The sequence below is a fragment of the Capra hircus genome, chromosome 24 (genome assembly GCF_001704415.2).
Source record: "Capra hircus breed San Clemente chromosome 24, ASM170441v1, whole genome shotgun sequence".
Classification (NCBI taxonomy): Eukaryota; Metazoa; Chordata; class Mammalia; order Artiodactyla; family Bovidae; genus Capra; species Capra hircus.
In genome coordinates, this window is record NC_030831.1 from 37,692,860 (window position 1) to 37,714,413 (window position 21,554).

At 41.8% G+C, this 21,554-nt stretch overlaps 1 protein-coding gene across 2 annotated transcripts in view; it reads right to left on the reverse strand.

Annotated features, from left to right (window-relative positions):
* The window catches only part of MYOM1 (myomesin 1), a 119,219-nt gene that overhangs the window by 56,663 nt on the left and 41,002 nt on the right, over positions 1-21,554 (reverse strand). For both annotated transcript variants that reach the window (XM_018039756.1, XM_018039757.1), the window contains exons 10-16: positions 21,385-21,546; positions 14,049-14,190; positions 10,679-10,878; positions 8,434-8,490; positions 6,153-6,277; positions 1,220-1,403; positions 358-532 (exon numbers count right to left, since the gene is read on the reverse strand). In XM_018039756.1, the coding sequence (XP_017895245.1) occupies positions 358-532; positions 1,220-1,403; positions 6,153-6,277; positions 8,434-8,490; positions 10,679-10,878; positions 14,049-14,190; positions 21,385-21,546 (1,045 nt within the window). The remainder of the gene's footprint in view (positions 1-357; positions 533-1,219; positions 1,404-6,152; positions 6,278-8,433; positions 8,491-10,678; positions 10,879-14,048; positions 14,191-21,384; positions 21,547-21,554) is intronic.

The following is a 21,554-nucleotide window of genomic DNA, read 5'->3' on the forward strand; positions in this document are numbered from 1 at the left end:
GCCTAGATTCCTTGGAATCTAGTATCACGTTGGATATTAAAAGTGAACAAAAGGTTTCAAAGGATATACAGTATAAAGTGCAAGAATCAGAAAAGAGCTATGAAATGACCGCTTATCATAGCTGCCATTGTGGGTTTCCAAGTGTTTAATGTCACTAGTAATCCTTTCTTCAAATGTATGGCCATAGACACATTCAATTTTGAATTCATTTGGATACTCAGAGCATAATGTTTTCAATAATCTCCCTGCGCTGGATGTTTGTGCTGCTGTTTGGGTCCATGGCTGCATTTCTTCTCTGCAGCCCCTGTGACTCCAGCGCCAGAACCCCAGTCCCACTTCCTGACATAGTGCGGTTACCTCGTGCCCTTCACAGGGTTGTTGTTGCAAGGTTCCCACTTGCCAGAGCCAACAATGCTTGACTCTATGTAGTACCCGACCAGCTCTTTAGCATCTTTGGGTTCCTCCCATGTAACGACCACTGATGTGTCTGTGTTTCTGCTTGGGATGATATTGCTCGGAGGCTTGGGGATGTCTGAGGAAAGAAGAAAATGATGGTCACGTTCAAGGTGGCTTTAAAACTTCATTCCTATCACATATGCAGAAACATGAACATGCATATATAAATATTATACTAGTAACCACGTCAGACACACAGTTCTTTATATTCGTTAGAGCAGAAAATGTTTTAAATATGCTAGTTTGGGAGCATAATGAAAAACTAAACACCGATGAACATACCAATCCCCTCCAGGAAAAAAGTACACTAGCAATACTGTTGAAACTCCTGAAGAAATGTACTTTCATAATCATTCATAATTATAAAGTTTTTTTTGGAGGAGGGGGTGCTTCCCTGGTAGCTCAGATGGTAAAGAATCTGCCTCAATGTAGGAGACCTGGGTTCGATCCCTCGGTCAGGAAGATCCCCTGGAGAAGAAAGTGATAACCCACTCCAGTGTTCTTGCCTGGAGAATCCCATGGACAGAGGAAGTCCACAGGATCGCAAAGAGTCGGACATGACTGAGCAACTAACACACACACATTAAGTTCTTTTTAACATATCAGCCAAGCACAGTCATCAGTTAAATTTAAAATATGAAAAAAGCTGTCACCATTTTTACTTTTGAACATATATGTATTTCAGTACGATTCTTGCTTTTGAATTTTCTCTCGAATTGAAGTCAAATAAGTTTACAGCAGCTCAAGCAAACTCTACACTTACCAAGCTTGTCACCAACCACGGTCACTTCCGTTGCCTCTGATGGCTCACCAACTCCAGCCGAATTGGAACAGCGGACTCGGAAACGGTAGGATTTCCCCTCAGCCAAGTCGAACAGAGCGAAGCGGGGAGATTTCACAGGGAGCTCTGTGTTCACCCGCTGCCAGTTTTCAGTTCCCGCTTCACACTGCAGCCAGAACAGTGAGGTCATTGAAGGCACAGAAAGAATAAACTGAAGAACTCTAAGGCACCTCGAAGTTCATTTATCTGCCAACAAACTACTACCTGTCATGCAAGTTGGTCTGGAAAAGAGATTTGGAGGAAGTGGGGGATGAAACATCTCAAGTCCACAGGATTACCTCAATCAAATACAGCTGTATTGTTGGACAAATATGATGCCTTGATATTCCACTTCTTTTCTTAACTAAATAAGGCCATTGGTCTACTTACAAAAGTCCTTACTTCATTTAGATGATAGTTTGGGGTCAGACGGGCTTTCCAGTTGGTACAGTGGTAAAGAATCTGCCTGCCAATGCCGTAGATGCGGGTTTGATCCCTAGGTTGGGAAGATGCCCTGGAATAGGAAATGGCAACCCATTCCAGTATTGTTGCTGGAAAATTCCATGGACAGAGGAGCTTGGCGGGCTATAGTCCATGGGGTTGCAGAGTGAGACACAATTAAGCACAACAGGACACAAAAATTGGTGTAAGATGCATTTTTAGGGTATGTAATTAAGTTTAATATGCTATCTTAGATACTTACATTTCCATTATATTGTTATGACCTGAGTTATTTTTATTGTGTTTTATATAATGACTCATAACAGCATGCAGGTCTGTGCTCACATATCACCTTCTTGATCACTGCCATCCCATCACTGACCTGCAAAGGTTATTTGCTCCTTCCCCATCTCTCTCTATTCCTTACTTCCATTCCCTTGCTTTATTTTTCACCAAGAAACTTATCAACAACACTTGAAATTAAACTATTTGTTTGTCGTCTCCATTGTTGGAATGTAAATTCCAATGAAATGAGCTCAGGAAGATATCTTGTTCACTGCTATACCCCAGAGCCTGGAACTGTCATCTGGCACATAGTAGATAATCAATGATTTTTTTTTCCTGAATGAATTAATTTTTCTGAATTCTAGATGTATGAAGTTAGTGAAAGATAAAGAATTTTTTTTCTTTTTTAGAATATGGACAAAGCAGAAGTGACTTTGCCACAGAACGTCTGAGTGGTTTCAAGAGATTTTTCCAGAAATCCAAACCTGTGATAGACTGACCAGCTGTCAAGGATGATAACTTTAGGGGACAATAAGTTTCTTAGTACATCACTTAGCATAACCTTCATTTAGTTGAAATGAGAGGCAATATGGTATGATGAAAAGGACCCAGAGGCATTGCTTCAGGTCCTTGCTTTGGTAACAGTGAGCAATGTGGTCCTGGGACAGTCACATGAGTGTCAACGTCTGTAAAATAGGCAAATTTGATGAGGTAACCACTGACATCCCTTGCAGTACCTTTTATGATAATGTGTCTGCTGTATGTGGGAGGCAGAGAGAGTAAATTCCCCTTTAAGTCGCTCTGCTACCCACTGAGGAATAGAATCCTCCCAGACTTTTATTGTTTAGTTTATGACTTTGATTCATTTTTGGCATACATATGTGATTATTGAAGTTTAAGATTTTTTTTTTTGATGTGGACCATTTTTAAAGCCTTTATTGAATTTGTTACAACACTGCTTCTGTTTTATGTTTTGGTTTTCTGGCTGCGAGGGACGTGAGATCTTAGCGCCCCAACCAGGGATCAAACCCACACACCCTGCATTGGAAGGTGAAATCTCAACCGCTGGACCACCAGGGAAGTCCCTATTATCCAAGCTTTTGAGAGGAGACTTAGGCGTGGGAAGGTTGGAAGGCAGCAGTGTGTAAAACTTGGATATATGGACCTGAGTCAGACCACTTAGGTTCAAATCCTAGCTCTGTCTCTTACTAGTTGTGTGATCTGGGGCAAATTATATACCCCATCTATGCCCGTTTCCTCATCTACAAAGCAGATGCAATAAAAATAAAAGTATTTCCTTCATAGGGTTCCTGGAAGAATGAAGGGAGCTAACATATGTAGAGCTTAGAACAGTGCCTGCATGTGTGTGCTCAGCTGATCAGTCGTACCTGACTCTTCGTGACCCTATGGACTGTAGCCCACCAGGGCTCCTCTGTCCATGGGATTTCCCAGGCATGAACACTGGAGTGGGTTGCCATTTCCTCCTCCAGGGGATCTTCCGGACCCAAGGACTGAACCAGTGTCTCCGGTGTCTTCTGCACTGGCAGGCAGATCCTTTTACCACTGCCTCATTTGGAAAACAGTGCCTGGTCCTCGGTAAACATCAGTTGTTTTCGTTCCTTTGGTAGAAACAGAGCTACCAAGTCATACAATTCTTGTCTCTGACTTGACCGGACTTCTGAAAGGGGAAATTGGAAAGCGCTGAAAACATAAGACATCTGAGGAAAACTCTGGGGACTGAAAAGAACACAGTAGGACAGAGGGGTTGAGAGCAATGGAACTTGATTTATCTAATTCCCCTCAATATCAACTGTCTCAGGGCTCACAGACATGGCATAACTGCTTGTAAGCCCATCACCATGACAGGCAAGTTCATGCTTAATGTGCGTGCAAATCCCAGGTAAAAGGTTCCTTGAAGAAGAGCAAGCACAGGGATAACCAGAGAGGCAGCACTGCTGTGGGCTTGAACATCCTGCGGATGGAAACTTGTCATGGGAAGAGAGCATGGGAACATTTCCCTTGTGAAAAGTCAACGGTTTAGAAGTGGTTCATCAGAAATAATTTGAGGACTTCCCTGGTGGTCCTTATTCTTGCCTGAAAAATCCCATGGACAGAGAAGCCCGGTGGGCTACAGTCTAAAGGGTCACAGAGAGTCAGACACAACTGAGAGACTAAGCACAGGTAGGCCAGTGGTTAAAAATCCGCCTGCCAATGCAGGAGACATGGGTTGATCGCTGGTCCTGGAAGATCCCACATGCCATGGGGCAGCTAAGCTGGTATGCCACATCTACTGAAGCCTGTGTGCCCTAGAGTCCGTGCTCTACAACAAGAAAAGCCACTGCAAGGAGAAGTCCACACACCACAGTTGGAGAGTAGCCCCTACTCTCTGTGACTAGCAAAAGTCTGGCCCAGCAAAAAAGACCCAAATAAATAAATTTTTTTTTTAAATGAGAATTTGAGACTTGGCTCTGGACCACAGTCTGGCACTCATCTGGATGGCTTTTCTGTAAACGTGCCCCAGGTTTCTGCAAGTGTGCTGCTCCTCTGGCACATCCTAGACCTTGTATGTTGGCAGGGCCTGTGCAGACCTCTTTATCCATGCTGTACTCACAAAGGTCCCTTCTGGCTCACTGGTAGAAGAACACTCAAATTTTTAATCAGATTCAGGTATTTAGGTCTGGAGAAGCTACAGACTTTCATGCAGAAATTTGAGTTTATGTGACCAGAGGAGATGCTTAACAGAAGCCAAAGTTGACTCATCTCAAAGAAAGGCCTCAGGAGTAGGCTGTTCCTGTGTCATTATTATAAGAAAGACGGTAATTACAGCCACAGAGCTTATTCAGAACTATCTTTGTGTGGAGCATTTCAAAATGAATCACTGGAGGAATGCATATTAAATACTCTAAGAAGTGAATGTTTATCACTCTTGACTTGCCCTCTATTAAAAAAAAAAGAGAGAAAGAAAGAAAAAAATTTTTAATCAAGAATGATACTCAAGTTATATTTCATTTGAGGCTAATGTGTAGAAAATGTAAAAATTGATAAAACATAAAAATTAAGCATTATTTTGGTAAAATCAGACTTTCTTTGAAGATGTCCATATTGGCATGTTGAAGAAATGAACCTCTTATTTTTATTCACCTCTAGGGATAGGAAGGAAGTGAGGCATGCCCCCCATGAGCCAAATGTCCTCATGAATAAAATTGTTAATAAAGGAAAACCACAGACCCTGTGTTTTTGCCTCCAATATAATGTTCTCAAGAGCTGCTGGTTAGAAATAACTAAAGGGCCAGAAAGACAGGTGAATATAGATTTTATGTTGTTACCTAACTTACAGGTATTTGCCTAGACCTATAGTTCTTTGATGAACTTTCTGGCGGCTCACATATGCAGCATATGTGAGTTTGATTCCTGGGTCAAGAAGATCCCCTGGGGAAGGAAATGGCAACCCACTCCAATATTTTTGCCTGAGAAATCTCATGGACAGAGGAGTCTGGAAGGCTACAGTCCATGGGGCCTAAAAGAGTCAGACACGAGTGAGCAACTAAACCACAACAGCAGAGCAAGGGAGATGGGAAAAGCGGTGAGAAAGCACTGCAACACAGTGTTGCAGAGGCCATCTACAGTTCCAGGAATGTTTCTCTTCTTGGAGGGGCTAAGAGTTGGGGTCTGTGGACCTCTTAGGAGTCCATGGGTGACCCTTGCTGCTAAGTCGCTTCAGTCATGTCCGACTCTGTGCGACCCCCATAGATGGCAGCCCATCAGGCTCCCTCATCCCTGGGATTCTCCAGGCAAAAATACTGGAGTGGGTTGCCATTTCCTTCTCCAATTCATGAAAGAGAAAAGTGAAAGTGAGGTCGCTCAGTGGTGTCTGACTCTTAGCAACTCCATGGACTGCAGCCTACCAGGGTCCTCCATCCGTGGATTTTCCAGGCAAGAGTACTGGAGTGGGGTGCCATTGCCTTCTCTAGGGATCCATAAATCCCCTGAACTTTCAGGCAAAATTCTGGGAAACACATTTTTCTGTGGAAACAGGTAACAGTTTATAAGAGTTTTTAAAGTTCAGGACACAACAGAAACTTAATCTCTACTTCTTTAAAGAAATGTTGAAGAAGTGCCAGAGATAATGATGCTGCTCCCAGAGTCTCACCTTTTCTATAAAATACAGGATGCCTTCATGGCCACGCTGGCGGGGGGGCTTCCAGCTCAGCACCACATAGCTCTGCGTGGCCTCAATGACAGAGAGGTCAGTGGGGGGCCCGGGAACAACACCCTCTGAAAAACAACAGGGAAGCTTGAGGGACACGCACTCAGGAAAATGGAATTGTATTGTAGGACCTATACTGCATGTGAAGCAGTGTAATATTACTTGAAAATAGGGTGTGATCAGATGTTAATTATACTGAAAAAATTCCAAGATATTAAATACATAATCATCAAAATAGCATCAAAATAAATAATTATAGCTAATAGGATAATATAGAAAAAATGAAATAAAAATATTCAAATCCAAAAGAAAAGAGGAAAAAGGAACAAATAGATGGAATGGATAAAAAACAAATAGCAAGATGTTAGATTTAAATCCAGTCATATCAATAATCACAATGATATGTAAATTGTTCAAATATCCCAATTAAAAGGTGAAGATTACTAGTTTGCCTTAAAGAACCAGACCCAAGGATATGATGCCTACAAGAAATGTGATTTACATACAAAAACACAAAGGAAAAGGACAGATATCATATGTCATGCTAAACACATCAAAAGAAAGCTGAAATGGTCATGTTCATATCAGATAAAGCATATTTCTAAGCAAAAATGCGTTACCATGGATAAAAGGAGTGATTTTCTGATAATAAAGTGGTCAGTGCATAAGAGGATATAATAATAAAAATGCCTATGAACCTAGTAGCAGAGTCTCAAAATATATGAAACAAAACCTGACAAAACTACAAGCAAAATGTCTACAAAACTACAAGCAATAAGTCTATCATTTAGTTGGAGAGAGTAAGTAGATAGAAACAAATGAAAAATAAAAGATTCAATAGAAATCCTAGCAGACTTTTTCTTAAAAATTGATAATCTAATTTTAAATTCTACATGGAAATGCAAAGACTTAGAGTAGTCAAAGCAACTTGGGGAAAAAATGACTAGAGGTCTTATATTACCTGATTGCAAAACTATGAAGCTAAAACAAAAGAAAGAAAAATAAGAAGCTTATAAAAGCTACAGTTCAAGACAGAGTGGTACTAGTATAAAGAAAATAAAATTAACAAACAAAGATTCAAAAACAGATCCACAAATATGCAATCAATTGACTTGGACAATAGTGCTAAGGCAATTCAATGGGAAAAGGATAATCTTTTCAACAGATGTTGCTGAAATAATTGGATCACCATATGCAAAATAATAACACTTAGACCCTTAATCCACACAATATAGAAATAATTAATTTGAAATGTATCATAAATTGAAAGATAACAGTGTAAGAGCTGATGCTGTGACATTTCCAGAAAAAAAGAAAGAATATCTGAGTGAACTTGGATATGGCAAAGATGTCAAATAGGATGCAAAAACGGCAAATACACACATGAAAAGATGCTCAGCATTACTCGGGAAGTGCAAATTAAGACCACTATGCACCTACTATGAAATGCCAGTGTGACATAAAACACCAATATACGCTGACTAGAATGGCTATAATTAAAAAGACTGACCATACCAAGTACTGGGACAGTGAGCAGCAGCTGGAACTCTCAACTGCTGCTGATGGGAATGTAAAACGTACCATCATTTTGGAAAAGCGCTGGCAATTTCTTAAAAAATTAAACAGATATTTATCAGATGACCTGTGCATTCAGCCCCTAGGTATTTATCCAAGAGAAATGAAAGGGTATATCCACAAAAACACTTACCAGAGAGGTTCACAGAGGCTTTCAAACGAGAAGGTATAAATAAATTGGAATGAACTGATATATACGTCAACATGGATAAATATCATTATGCTCAGTGAAGGCAATCAGGCAAAAATTAGTAGGATTCCATTTACTTAAAATTGTGAACAACATAAACAACAGTGACAGAAAGCAGATAAGTGATAGCGGGGAGATGAGGAAGGGGCATGAGGAAATTTAAGGGGTGGTAGATATGTTCATTATTTTGATCACATTGGTGATTTCACAGGTATTCACACATGTAAAATTTATCACATTGTACGTTTTACAGACATGCAGTTTGGTCCATGTCATTGTACCATAATAAATCTTAAAAAAAAAAAAGTGATTCTCTAACATTGTGTTACTTCATGATCTCCAAATACTTCAGTACGTTTTTTCCAAAACATCTTAAATAATATACACCATACCTTCCACAATAGCTAAACCGCATGGCCGAACATTGGCAATACTATCAGGGGGAAATGTAGCTTTTACCTGTTGGTTCTTCCTCAGTGACAATGATCTGTCCAGTCCAGGGTGCTGAGGGGCGGCCTAACAGAGATAAGTGTAAAAAATCAGAAACATTCACAAACACAGTTCAACTCCATTGAGAAACTGATAAACGGTCCAGATTCATCACAAATGGGTTTGTTACTAGCTTACATATGTACCTTCCTAATGAGTCTTGAGGGTCCCTTGGACTGCAACGAGATCCAACCAGTCCATTCTGAAGGAGATCAGCCCTGGGATTTCTTTGGGAGGAATAATGCTAAAGCTGAAACTCCAGCACTTTGGACACCTCATGCGAAAAGTTGACTCATTGGAAAAGACTCTGATGCTGGGAGGGATTGGGGGCAGGAGGAGACGGGGACGACCAAGGATGAGATGGCTGGATGGCATCATGGACTCGATGGACATGAGTCTGAGTGAACTCCGGGAGATGGTGATGGACAGGGAGGCCTGGCGTGCTGCGATTCATGGGGTCGAAAAGAGTTGGACACGACTGAGCGACTGAACTGAACTGAACTGAAATGAGTCTTACCAAGCGTGTGCATAGTATTTGGGGGCGAAGGGCACAGCCCTGGGAATCAAGCAACTCACAATCTGCAAGAGCCCAGAACTTGCCGGGACGGAGTCCATGTTTCTGGAATTGTACTCACACAAGCAAGGGGAATAGCCTGTGTCCATATACTCTTCAATGTGTATCTCCTGAACCACGTAGGCTCTCTCACCCTACTTAAGAGATAGCATATACCTAGGAGAAACCTATTGAGAACAATGTAAGCCTGGCTGTTCTGTATCTGTCATATGAAGATGAAAGTGATGGTGGGCTTTGTTGATCATGCAGTGAAGCTCAACCAAAGGGATCTCTTTCCATTACTTTTAAAACTTACTCACAAATGGAAGCATTTTTGATCCCGAGTAAATAAAATGAGTGACTCAGGCAGTACAGAGTCACAGAGGAAATTCATTTCTGTGATTGTAGAAAGACATCAGAGAGAATGGTTCAACTCTTGCTTTAGATGAGGTACTTTCCACCAGAGTGTGTACAAAAACAGGAAGGTGAAATGCAAGATAACTTATTTTCAATTCCGGCAAATCTTATTTTCATTGAAATTTATAAAGGAGGAGTAAATGAAAATATGAGATGGAATTAAGAAAGATGGAGGGAAGCTGGATGAAAAGTGAAAAGTGAAAAAGCAGGTGAAAAGTGACTGGAGAGCAATTGAGGAGCCTGATCAGGGAAAGTCTCCAGAGAGAAGGTGGCATCATTTTATTAGATTTTTTATTGATGCCACTGCTTGTACTTAAGGTCAAGAAAAGCTGTAAATGTGGTAAATGCACAGACCAGTAGTCCTCAGCTGGGGTGATTTTGTGCCCCCAGGGACATTAGGTAACATCTGGAGATAATTTTGATCGTCACGATGGGGGTGAGGTGGTAAGAGTGCAGATTCTACAGACATCTAGTGGGTAGAGGCCAACGATGCTGCTAAGCATCTCACAATGCACAGAACAGCCCCCACAACAAAGAGATACCTGGCCTAAAATGTCAGCAGAGCCAAGGTTGAGAAATCTGGCATAGACTGAAGTATGAAGGTCCAAAAATTCTTCACTGTCATTTTATGGTCCCTATTGTTAAGGATGCTATATTGGTTCCCATGAAACAAAAGCAGATCATAATTTACATACCACTATTTTGACATCGAGACTTGGAGTCTAACTATATGAAAAGATTGTTTTTGACTGCCTAATATGGAAACTCGAGTACTGATAGATCAGATATAATGTTGTAAATGTGATTTTCCTTTGATATCAAAAGCTCACAGCAGTGCGATACTCATGCTATAAGGGATAAATTCAGCGTTAAGAAAATTACAATTTTAAGAAACTAAACCAGAAAGAAAAGTATATTTGAAAAAAAAAGATATTTGAAGTGTTCTAATAAAATGAATAAAAATGCTCTTCAAGCTCCAGGTTTTCATATTTTCATTTCAAACACAATGCCTGGAACTCAGCTAAATAAGGCAAAGACTCTTAATAAAATAAACCCCTTAGTGAATAGATAAATTAAAAAACAGAAGAAGTTTTTGTTTTTGTTTTCTTCCCCCTGGCATTTTTCTGATCAGTAAAGGATTTCTTATTCTCTTCTCCCTCTGGTGGACGAGGGAAGAATAACCTTGCAATGGGATCTACTGCAATCATTTTTAAAAGGTCATTCTGAAAAATGAGAAACACTTACTCTTCAGTCTAGCTTTCTCAGCCGGGTCCAGAGCTGCCACAGGCTCGGAGACTCGAGAGGGCAGGCCTATCCCAACTTTGTTCACAGCTCGAACTCGGAATATGTAAGAACGGCCTTCGATCAACCCAGTGACAGGGAAACGAGCAAATTTCACAGGAATGTCATTGCACTGAGACCAAGTGTCTGTGCCCACCTCACATCTAAGGGAGAGAGAGAGGACAGGAATATGAGAGGAAGGATGGCTAAGTAGATGGCGTCAGGGCTGCAAAGCCACCCCAGTGCTTCAGGGCTTTGCTCTGTAAAACCTCCACCTGGAGCAGCCTGCAGCAGATACATAGCTGCAGGCACTCAGCTCCACTCAATTGCAACGGATCTACTCTAACAGGAAAGAAGCCTCAGAGCTTTCATGGAGACTTGTACATCCTTCCACCTCTCTAAAAGCGGGCAGCTGAGGGGTCTCCTGTGCTAAGCAGAGGAGCTTTTCAGGGGGAAAAGAAGCAGGCAGGTATGCACAGTTTTTACATAGCAGAAGGGGGAGGACCCCCCAAACATCCCCCTCAGATAAGGTCTTCAGTTCTACCACTAGTGACTTCTTTCTTTATCGTTCTTATGCATTTTCTTTTAAAAATGGAACTGTGGTTAAGAAAGTTAACACCTTACAAGACACCTCTCTGTACTATAGTCTGGAAAGAGCTCACCGGTGGTCACTACACGCGGTGTGGGTGGAACAGCGAGATGGGCACTGTATTTTTTTTCTTATCAGATGAGACTGATGAGATGTAGGGAAATCCTTGGGCCTAGCAAGGGAAGGCTAAGTCCCTGGAACTTCTGATTTCTTACTGGGGGCCTTTACAGCAGCCGACGGCTAGGGAGAGAGGGGTCACATCCCAGGAGAAAAAGATGACAGTCCATATCATGCTTTCCGCCTGATCAATAGAGTCTGAGGGGCCCAATGTGTGACCTCAGAATGCAGCGGTAACTCACTATTTTTTATGAGCAGAGCACTGCACTTTGAATTTTTATCACTTCCCCAACTCGGCTCTCTGTCCAAAGGGTATAATTGCCCAAAGGATTCTCAAGGGGGAGGAGGGTGCCAATGGCAGTGCAAAGGCAGTTAGAGTGGGGGCGGGGGTACATTATTTTCACTTCCTTGCCATCACCCTTCCATTCTTTGAGAGAAATGGACATTTTCTTCAATCTTATGTGAAATGGTATCAAATAAGGCTTCAGTCTATGCCTTCCACTCCCTCCCCCTGAATTTTCCTTTGTAAGAATTCTGGAGCTGCTGTGAACTGGCCAGCGGGGAGAGATAGAAGGCTTGGACAAGCAACAGACCTCCCCTGCCTCCAGGAATTCTGCCAGGAAGCTCCCTCTTCCCCTGAGCAGATACTGTCTTGGTAACCAGTGGTCCTGGAACTCACTTCCAAACTGTCATGTGGGCAGAAAGGAAGGTGGGGAGCAGCTGCTCTGGAGACTTTCACAGCAAGAACCCAAACTTACCATTTCGCCACTAGGACACAGTGATGGGTCAGCTACTTGCTTCCTATCTGTAATAATGGCACATACCTCTCAAAGAGAGGCTATGGGTTAATGGGGCAGGCACATGAAGTGTTTAGAACAGCGCCATGCACACAGCAAATGCTTAATAAATATTCACCACATTAAGGTTATTTTCATTATGGCTAAAGCAAGAAGAAAACAAGATGTACTGATTATCTCTGGTCTTTCAATGATCAAAGTCTGAAAATTCTTTGTAAATCTACCAAAGACAATAATGTGGAAACTGTAAGGATGAAAAAGAACCTACCTAAAATTTCACAAGTCATCATTACCTAATGATGAAATAATGTGGAAGCATTTAGTATAGGTTAAATAGTGTATGTGACAGTTGCTCAGTTGTGTCCAGCTCTTTGCGACCCCATGGACTATACAGTCCATGGCATTCTCCAGGCCAGAATACTGGAGTGGGTAGCCTATCCCTTCTCCAGGGCATCTTCCCCACCCAGGAATCGAACCAGGGTCTCCTGCATTGCAGGCGGATTCTTTACCAACGGAGCTACTAGGAAAGCCCCAAATAGTGTATAACTTATTATAAATATTTCTCTGGTTGGTTCTGAGCCCAGTAGGCATATACTTACTTATTTCTAGAAATATTAAGTTTAATCCAGCTTGGTACAAACCTGTTATACTACAGTGGCACAGGTTATGTGTTCCTAGTGGTTTTTACAGTCAGACTTTATTACTCAAAAATGGAAGAGAACTGGAGCAACTATTTGAAAAGAAACTAAGTCACACAATAATGGTTTTAGGTCAATAATCTAAATTTGCTGTGTACATTGGCCAAGCTCCCTGGCTAATTCACGTGTGGTGGTTTAGTCGCTAAGTCGTGTCCACCTCTATGTGACCCCATGGACTGTAACCTGCCAAGCTCCTCTGTCTATGGGATTCTCCAGGCAAGAATACTGGAGTGGGTTGCCATTTCCTTCTCCAAATTCATGTGTAAGGCCCATTTCCTATAAATATTAAGCCTCTAAATTTTGGAGAATGTAAACAGCAATAATTTGTAGATAAAACATAGTTTAGTACTATAAATATTTATTTCTTTGTCAAGCTTGATTCTTGTGATGTAAATAAAATTTTGTTAGTGTCCCTAGAGTATTATCATTTAATATTCTTAAATTACTGACATACTAGGAACATGGACATTACGTGTGTTAAACACCAGCTATTTCATTTCCGAAGTAGCCTCTATCAGGTGTATAGATTCATAATATTCTTGTCAAATTAGCGACTTGGGCTGGTAGCAGAATTGAAGAATTATCTTTGGAATTGAGGTAAGCAGATAGTTAAGTATATATTCATACCAATCTGTTTGGAGACAGAGACAGAGAGAAAAAGAAGGAGACTAGCCTGGTAAAGAAAACACTTCACCAAGAAACGGTGGGAGAGGGTTTTCCAGGTTGTGCAATGGTAAAGAATCCGCCTGCCGTTGCAGGGGACGTGGATTTGATCCCTGATCTGGGAAGATTCCACATGCAACTAAGCCCATGCGCCCCAACTATTAAGCCTGTGCCCTAGAGCCTGGGAACTGGAACCACTGAAGCCTGCATGCCCTAGAGCCTGTGCTCCACAAGAGAAGCCACAGCAATGAGAAGCCTACACACCTCAACTAGAGAGTAGCCCCTGCTTGCCACAACTAGAGAAAAGCCCACAGAGCAACGAAGACCTGGCACGATCAAAAAATAAGTAAATAAAATAAAAATTAAAATCAGTATATTTTAAAAAAAAAAGAGCGAAAGAAATGGTGGGAGAAACTAAGCAGGCATGTCTATAACCAATCACTCTAACCAAAGTCATACTAGATACTAACTTATCAATAAAATATCCCAGAATTGGACTCCCTCCATCCACAGCCGGCTGCTTCCAGGTGATGATGATGTAATCCTTGTTAGCATCCAAGCACACCACGTCCAGGGGAGAGGCCGGGGCTCCTTCAATCTCTGCATCGGCATCTGGGGGGACACAGAAGGACCCCGTGAGCCCTCTCAGATGCATTCTGTTAGCCCCAAAAGCCAAGGTCATAGTGCAGACCTTTCTTACACATCGCTGCAGTGGCTACGACGTTGGCCAAGCAGTTGTTTATTACTGTCGTTGCTGTTCAGGTGCTAAGTTGTGTCCAAATCTTTTGCAACCCCACACAACACAGACTATAGCCCACCTGGATTTTCTGTCCATGGGATTCCCCAGGCAAGAATACTGGAGTAGGTTGCCATTTCCTCCTTCCTGACCCAGGAATGGAACCCATGTCTCCTGCTTGGCAGGCAGATTCTCTACCACTGAGCCACCAGGGATCTCCATTCGGCCTCAGTAGAGCAATCATCAATTTTGTAATTTGCTTACCAAAATAACAATGTGTGCTTTTCACCATCAGTACAAGGAACATTATGTCAGAAAGGGCTCTGAAAATGACCCATGACCTCAGCCTCATGGCCCTTGCCTGCCCAAAATATTCTAATAAAAAATAACTATGGAGACATCAGAGACTGCTCTCAGAAAAGTCTAATGTAAATTATGTTAAGATGTCTGTTTTTAACATAATTATTGTGCAGCGTTACTCAGAAACTATAAATGGCTCCAAGGGGGAGCAAATGGCCGCTTCTGTCACCTTCTGGATCCACAAGAGAAGAAGAACCAGGAAGTTTTGCCCATCCCTATGCTGGGACTACCATTTTGGAAGAGAAACAAAAACATTCATTTTAATTAAATGTTTGTTCCCAAACTGAAGATACTTGCGAAAGGAACTCTGATGCAATACCCACAACTGAGCTTAGTTTATCTGAGTTTAGCAAAAGTCCAGGACTATACAAGAAACAGAGTTCAGTGACTGCCCATGAAACAGGATCTGCTGACTGTGGGTCCCCTCAGCATTGTGTGCACAGATAAATTAGTGACTTGGGGGTGTTTTTAGGTGGAAAGGAAGGGGAATGAAAATAGCCATTTAATAGTCTTTTAAGTGAGAACGATTAAGATAATAGGCAGAATCCCTGGGGGAGGAGATCCACAGTTGCCAATTCCTGCTGACATCCGGTCAGCACTTTAATAACTGGAATTAGTAGGAGAGGAGGCTGAGACTTGCAGGAGCCACTCACCCAAGGAAAGCACTCTTATTGACCTAATAAGAAACACTTTCTTTTCCAATGAGCTACACTTATGTAACTCTTGTAAGTCACCAAAATATTTGCTAACAGGGCTGAGATGTTTGTTTGTATGCTTCTGAATTGAATAGGTGTGTGTTATCTGTGAAGGGCTCACATCATTTTGGTTTTGAACATTCTGTTTCTTGCCCCATGAACTTGTGTGAACTCATGAACCTGCAGGGTAATATGCCCTATGTAAGTGCTATAGGAGAATCTAACTAAATCATCGTGCCTGAAACAATGCAGAATCCATGCATGCCACATGATGGCAAATGGGCATTTGGGGAGGGCAGGGGAGAAACGTCTTTCCTTCCAGGCTTTCAGAGCACTGGATGCTGGGGAGAAGATCAGCTGATGGTGAAGGTGGAGCTGAGCTGTGTGCATGCTCAGTTGCTCAGTCATGTCTGACTCTTTGCGACCCCATGGACTATATGGAACCCTCCAGGCTCCTCTGTTCATGGCATTTTTCAGACAAGAATACTGGAGTGGGTTTTCATTTCCTCCTCCAAGGGATCTTCCCGACCCAGGGATCAAAACTGTGTCTCTTGAGTCTCCTGCCTTGGCAGGTGGATTCTTTACCACTAAGCCACCTGGGAAGCCCCAGAGTGGAGCTAGCAGGAGGTAGAAAGGCTGACCTTAACAGGCCTAAGATTTGCTCAGCTGCAATGAAGGCAGCTGGCAACCTCTAGTCATGCCCTCCTTTTTTTTCTCTAAAGCAAAAGGCCCGTAGTGTAACAACTGGTAAACTTGGTGCTGATAGGTAAATTCATTGTGTGTAACAGAGCCTGGCAGACAGTAAGCATTTAGGGAGCCGTTTCTCAGTATTTCTATAAAATTGCTTGGAATATGCCATTTGTTGTATGGATTTGAAAATCTTTCAAAACACATATTCTGTATAGCAGCTGCTGGAAGTCAAATCTGAAACTATATGTTGCTTCACACTTGTGCCCTTGCCTTCGTCAGCTGCTGCAGGGCGCCTGGCCCACGGCACTCATCTGGTCAACGTCAGTTCTCTTCTTAGCCTCTGCCCTTTCTTCTCCCAGTGCTCCAAATAGTCAAACTTTTTGTAGCTTTGATTGACTAGGCCAAAGATTAGCCTGTTCCTCTTTTATATTTTGATCTCGGACATGACTGAAGTGACTTAGCAGTAGCACAGGCTATTTAATAACTTTTTTCAAAATGTAAGTAATTCTATTGTTTATTATAAAAGTAGTGCATGCTTAAAAAATATATGATAATAAAAATATATGTTAAAATCCCTCTTAATTCCATAACTCAGAGATTACTACTATTAATACATTGGCCTAAACTTTTCTGGATTTTTTTCTATATTTAAAAACTCAAAAGTGCTTGTTTTTCATAATCTAAATCAACTACATTTCAATTTTTTCAAGTGATTATTTTTTAAATAAAAGTGGGATTGGACTATATAGTTTCATGTAAACTGTTTTTTAAAATATATTTTCATATTAATTAGTATAAGTATACACCCTTAGGGGCTTCCCAGGTGGCACTAGTGGTAAAGAACTTATCTGCCAATGCAGGAGACATAAGAACCATGGGTTCAGTCCCTGAGTAGGAAAGATCCCCTGGAGAAGGGTACGGCAACCCACTCCAGTCTTCTCTCCTGGAGAATCCCATGAATAGAAGAGCCGGGTAGGGCTCCAGTCCATAGGGTTGCAAAGAGTGGGACACGACGGAAGTGACTTAGCACTCACACATACACCATTAGCTTTCATTGTTGTGCAGTACATCCATCGTTTTTATGGACTATTTATTACACATTATTTTCAACTCTGATTGGTGGATACCTAGATTCCTTCCAGACTTTCCCCACAACAAATATTCCTTTCTTAGTTTTGTCCACTAAAATTCTTAGAACTAGAACTGTTGAAAGTGCACACTGTTGATATGTAGTGACAAAACGCCCTGAGAAAAGCTGAACCAATTTACACTCACCAACAACATGCTTATCCATCTATTCCTTCATCCTAATGGATTCTAAAAACCTTGTAAATTTTTTGAATGTGATAGATCAATTTTATTGCTTTATTAGCAAAAACTTTCTCATCCATTTATCTGTCAATTGTAATTCTTTTTTCATTATATTTATATCCCATCCTTCACCACTTTATCATCTTTCTCTGCTCCCCCCACCATGTATGTGTGGAAGGGTGGGGAGAATATATAGAAGTCTTGAAGAATATGTATTAAAATGATAATTTTTGATATCTCTGGATCATAGACTTATGATAGCTTTTCTTTTGTCCTTTTTTGCTTATTTATATTATATATTTTTCCAGAAAGAATATATAGTATCTATGTAATAAAACCCTGACCAAAAGTGTACATCTCTGAAATGTATTTCTGCTGACATATGGTGCTTTCTGCACTGATCATTTTGGTTCAGAAGCTATTTCCTAAGCAACAAAATACCAGAGCTCTAAAAAAAAAAAGCATGGAAATAGCTTCATGTAGCTCAAAGTTTAAAAAAAAAAACAACAACATAAAATGTCACGTAAAACACTGGCAGTTTCTCAAAAATTAAACACAAATTTAACATATGACCCAGCGATTCCAGTGGTAGCTATCTAACCAAGAGAAATGAAAGCCCAGGTCAATGAATATAAATAGAAATCTTCATAGCAGCATTATTCAGAGTAGTCAGAGAGCAGAAACAATCCAATTGTCTATCAACTGGTGAATAGACACACAAAATGCAGCATATCTAGTCAGCAATAAAAAGAAGTAAACTACCATCCTAAAGAACCTGAAAACATATGCTCGATGAAAAAAAGACAAAAGTGAAAGATCACATATTCAGAAATGTTTAGAAAGAAAGTCTACAGTGACAGGGAGTAGATTAGTGGCTGCTTGGAGGCTAGTCTGGGAATGAATGTGGGGAAGGGACACAAGAAATATCTTGGGTGGGGCGGGGTGTGATGGGAATGTTCTAAAGCTGGATCGTAGATGAGGGGCTGGTGGTGCACAGCTCTATACATATTCCAAAAAGCACTGTCCACTTAGCATGGTTGACTCTTATGGTGTGTAATTACATCTCAACAAAGATTTTTTAAAAGAATCCAAAATATAGCATTTAAAATAAATTTACGAGGGAAATCATCTTCTAAAAGTTGCATTCCCAACTCGATTTCTGAGGCTCGTCTTTGCAATTTCATCTTTCCATGAATCTTCTCAATTCTCTCAACATCTGATACATTTTAGAAGCTTCCCTCATTTTGTGGAATGAAGACCAGCTTAATGATAAACTTCAATCCTTCCACCTGTCTCCAGTTAGCAATGTGAAATTTGGCCTCAACCTGCAAAGGACCATGACCCTGGCATGGCCACTGAGAAATGTTGTTGAGGAGACCCTGGACTGTGTCTGAGCTCCTAGGAAAAGAGCACAGAGGGACTCCTCAAGGCATAACTCAGTGCTTTCTGAGTCACCAGAGAGACTCTAGTTCAGGTAAGACACTTGAGAGCGGAGGCAAAGACTCTGTTTGCTTATTCAGTTCTCATCTGGCCAGGACTATCAAGGTGGTTAAATAAATATACTTGCTGATAACTTCCAATGTGTCCATTTTCACTGCAAATGACCCAGAAGGCTACCCCCTTTTACCCCTCGCAAGATCTGACTTTTCCCAAAATACGCGGTTTTCAGTTGGTAAAGATATTCATGTATCTTTATCAGTTGCTGATCTGAGGCAGAATCCAGTGATCATTTATTACTGCTGAGTACTGCTGTGGTGTAGACTGCTGATCGTCCCTAGTGTCCACTCCTCCTGTTGCCTTTTGGTACTGGAACCCTTGAGCTTCCGCGGGTAACATGCTGTCCAGCTGGAACTTCATCACCCCAGCTCCCTACACACATGGAGATGTGTTCACCAAGAAGAAGTGCTGTGTGCCTCTCTGCATCTCCCCTCTCACAGGCTGGCCTGGGAGCATGGGGCAGCACACAGGGGTAGCCGAGCAGCAACACAGATGGGACCATGGGCTCTGAAGTAGTGCTTTGAGCAGGACCATCTGGACCATCCTTCTACACTGATGGACAAAGGACAGAAATAAACTTCTTGTTTTCAGGTTCCATTCAGCCAAGTTCCCTGACTAAAATCCTGGGTTAGCCATCAGAAGATCTGCATCTTAGTACCACTTCTGTTTCTAAATAACTGTGAGATTTCTGCACGCATGCTAAGTCGCTTCAGTCGTGTCTGACTCTTTGCAACCCCATGGACTGTAGCCCACCAGGCTCCTCCGTTCATGGGATTCTCCAAGCAAGAGTACTGGAGTGGGTTGCCATTCCCTTCTTGACCTTCGATTGAACCTGTGATTGAACCCAGGGATCGAACCTGCATCACTTACTTCTCCTGCATTGGCAGGCAGGTTCTTTACCACTAGTGCCACCTACGAAGCCTGTGAGGCTTTTGGGAAATCAATTTACTTTGCTGAGCTTTAGTCTCTGCATGTTAAAATAAAGGGGAATCCTAACATTTTGTGAGCCTTAGACTTCTTTGGAAAACTGGTAAAGTGGAAAGAATAAAGGTCCCGTCTTCAGAATAATGCTTTTAAACACATAAATAAAATACATGAGCTTACCAAAGAAACCAATTATACTGAAGTACAGTTTTAATCAGACCCCTCTGGAGTCTGTGGATCCCAGTTAAGGACACCTGGATGGTCTCTAAAGTCCACCATGATCAAAATGCCTAGATATTCATGATTCTATTTAGTGTCAGGGATTAAAAAAAAAAAATTAGCAAGTCTACCCATATTGTTTATATAGTTATTCTCTGTAAATTGTGATGTTTTGACATCTTAAAAACAAATCTTTCTGGTTGGGGAGAGATTACCTGCCCCATCTTCTGGAGCTAGCCAACTCTAACTTGTCCAGGGCTGACCTCGTTCATCCAGCCATGTACCCCAGGAGGAAATATTCCTCTGACTTAACATCTCAGCACCAGGCACCAGACAACTAGGCATGATCCCTATGGCTTAGGGTCCACTGAGACTGTTCACCCTAGCTGATCCTGAATTGTTTATCCCACCCCGCCTTGCGTTTTCCACAGGAAATCCAGTAAAGACTGTGGTTCGAGCTCTCCTGTCTGACCCTTCTGCCTCCTGAGCAAGCAACATGGCTGCCTCCCCGTGTGGCCCGGTGTGGTGCTCCAGGACCTGTGAGTGTAATACACTCTATTTTCCTGAGTCCCTCCTCTGTCTACTCGTGTGGCCACACCTGACTGACAGTCACATAAAAGAAAACAGAGCACTTCCCCTGTGGCCAGGACATGTTCATGGTCTTCCAAGTGTGCTCAGATCTCATGTAGCAAGAACATTTCCACTTGTACATACCCTACCCGTTCAAGACGCTGCTGAGAAAAGAAAGACTCTTAAAATCAACAATGATAACTTGTCTTAAAGATTCGGTTGTAGCATTTTGCTTCCTAGTTCATTAAAGCTATAAGAGAAGGCGTGGAATGAAATAGTAAATTAGCTCTCCAAAACAGGTCAAGAGTGAATCCCCATTGCTATTTTATTGTTCCTTCTTTAAACTGAGATGACTCTTCGTTCACATCATGAGGACGTAGCCTCTCAAGCACCTGCAGAGGACTGCGCTGGTGGCTCGCTGAAGAAGAGGAAGGTACTAACACTAGGCATGGCAGCGCAGTCTGGAAACCGGTCACCTTCAGGCTGGTGCTTTTAGGGTTAACCTTTTCACATCCATTCTAATGTTACCAGATGCTAACATCCCTGTGCTACATCATCTGGGAGAATTTTTAAATTTTTTTGGCCACACCATGTGGCTTGCGGGATCATAGCTCTCAGACCAAGGACTGAACCCTGGCACCCCAGCAGTGGAAGCGCTGAGTCCTGAACACTGGACCACCAGGGAGTTCCCGGGAGGAATTTTCAAACAGCTCTTTCATCGTTACCCAAAATATGTTTGGATAGATTGATACGGACTCAGTGTTTTAAATATTCTCAGATGTTCTGCTTTTTGGCAGGCCTTACCTCGAACAAAGACGTAAGCACTGTACTGTTCATAATATTCTCCCATTCGCGCACGAACTGTGTAGAGACCTTCGTCTTCCTTGTTGAGATGAGAAAATGTTAGTGTTGCCCGATCTCCACTCCAATGTGTTTGCACCCATTTTGATGGAGAAACAGGTGCCCCTGGGGGG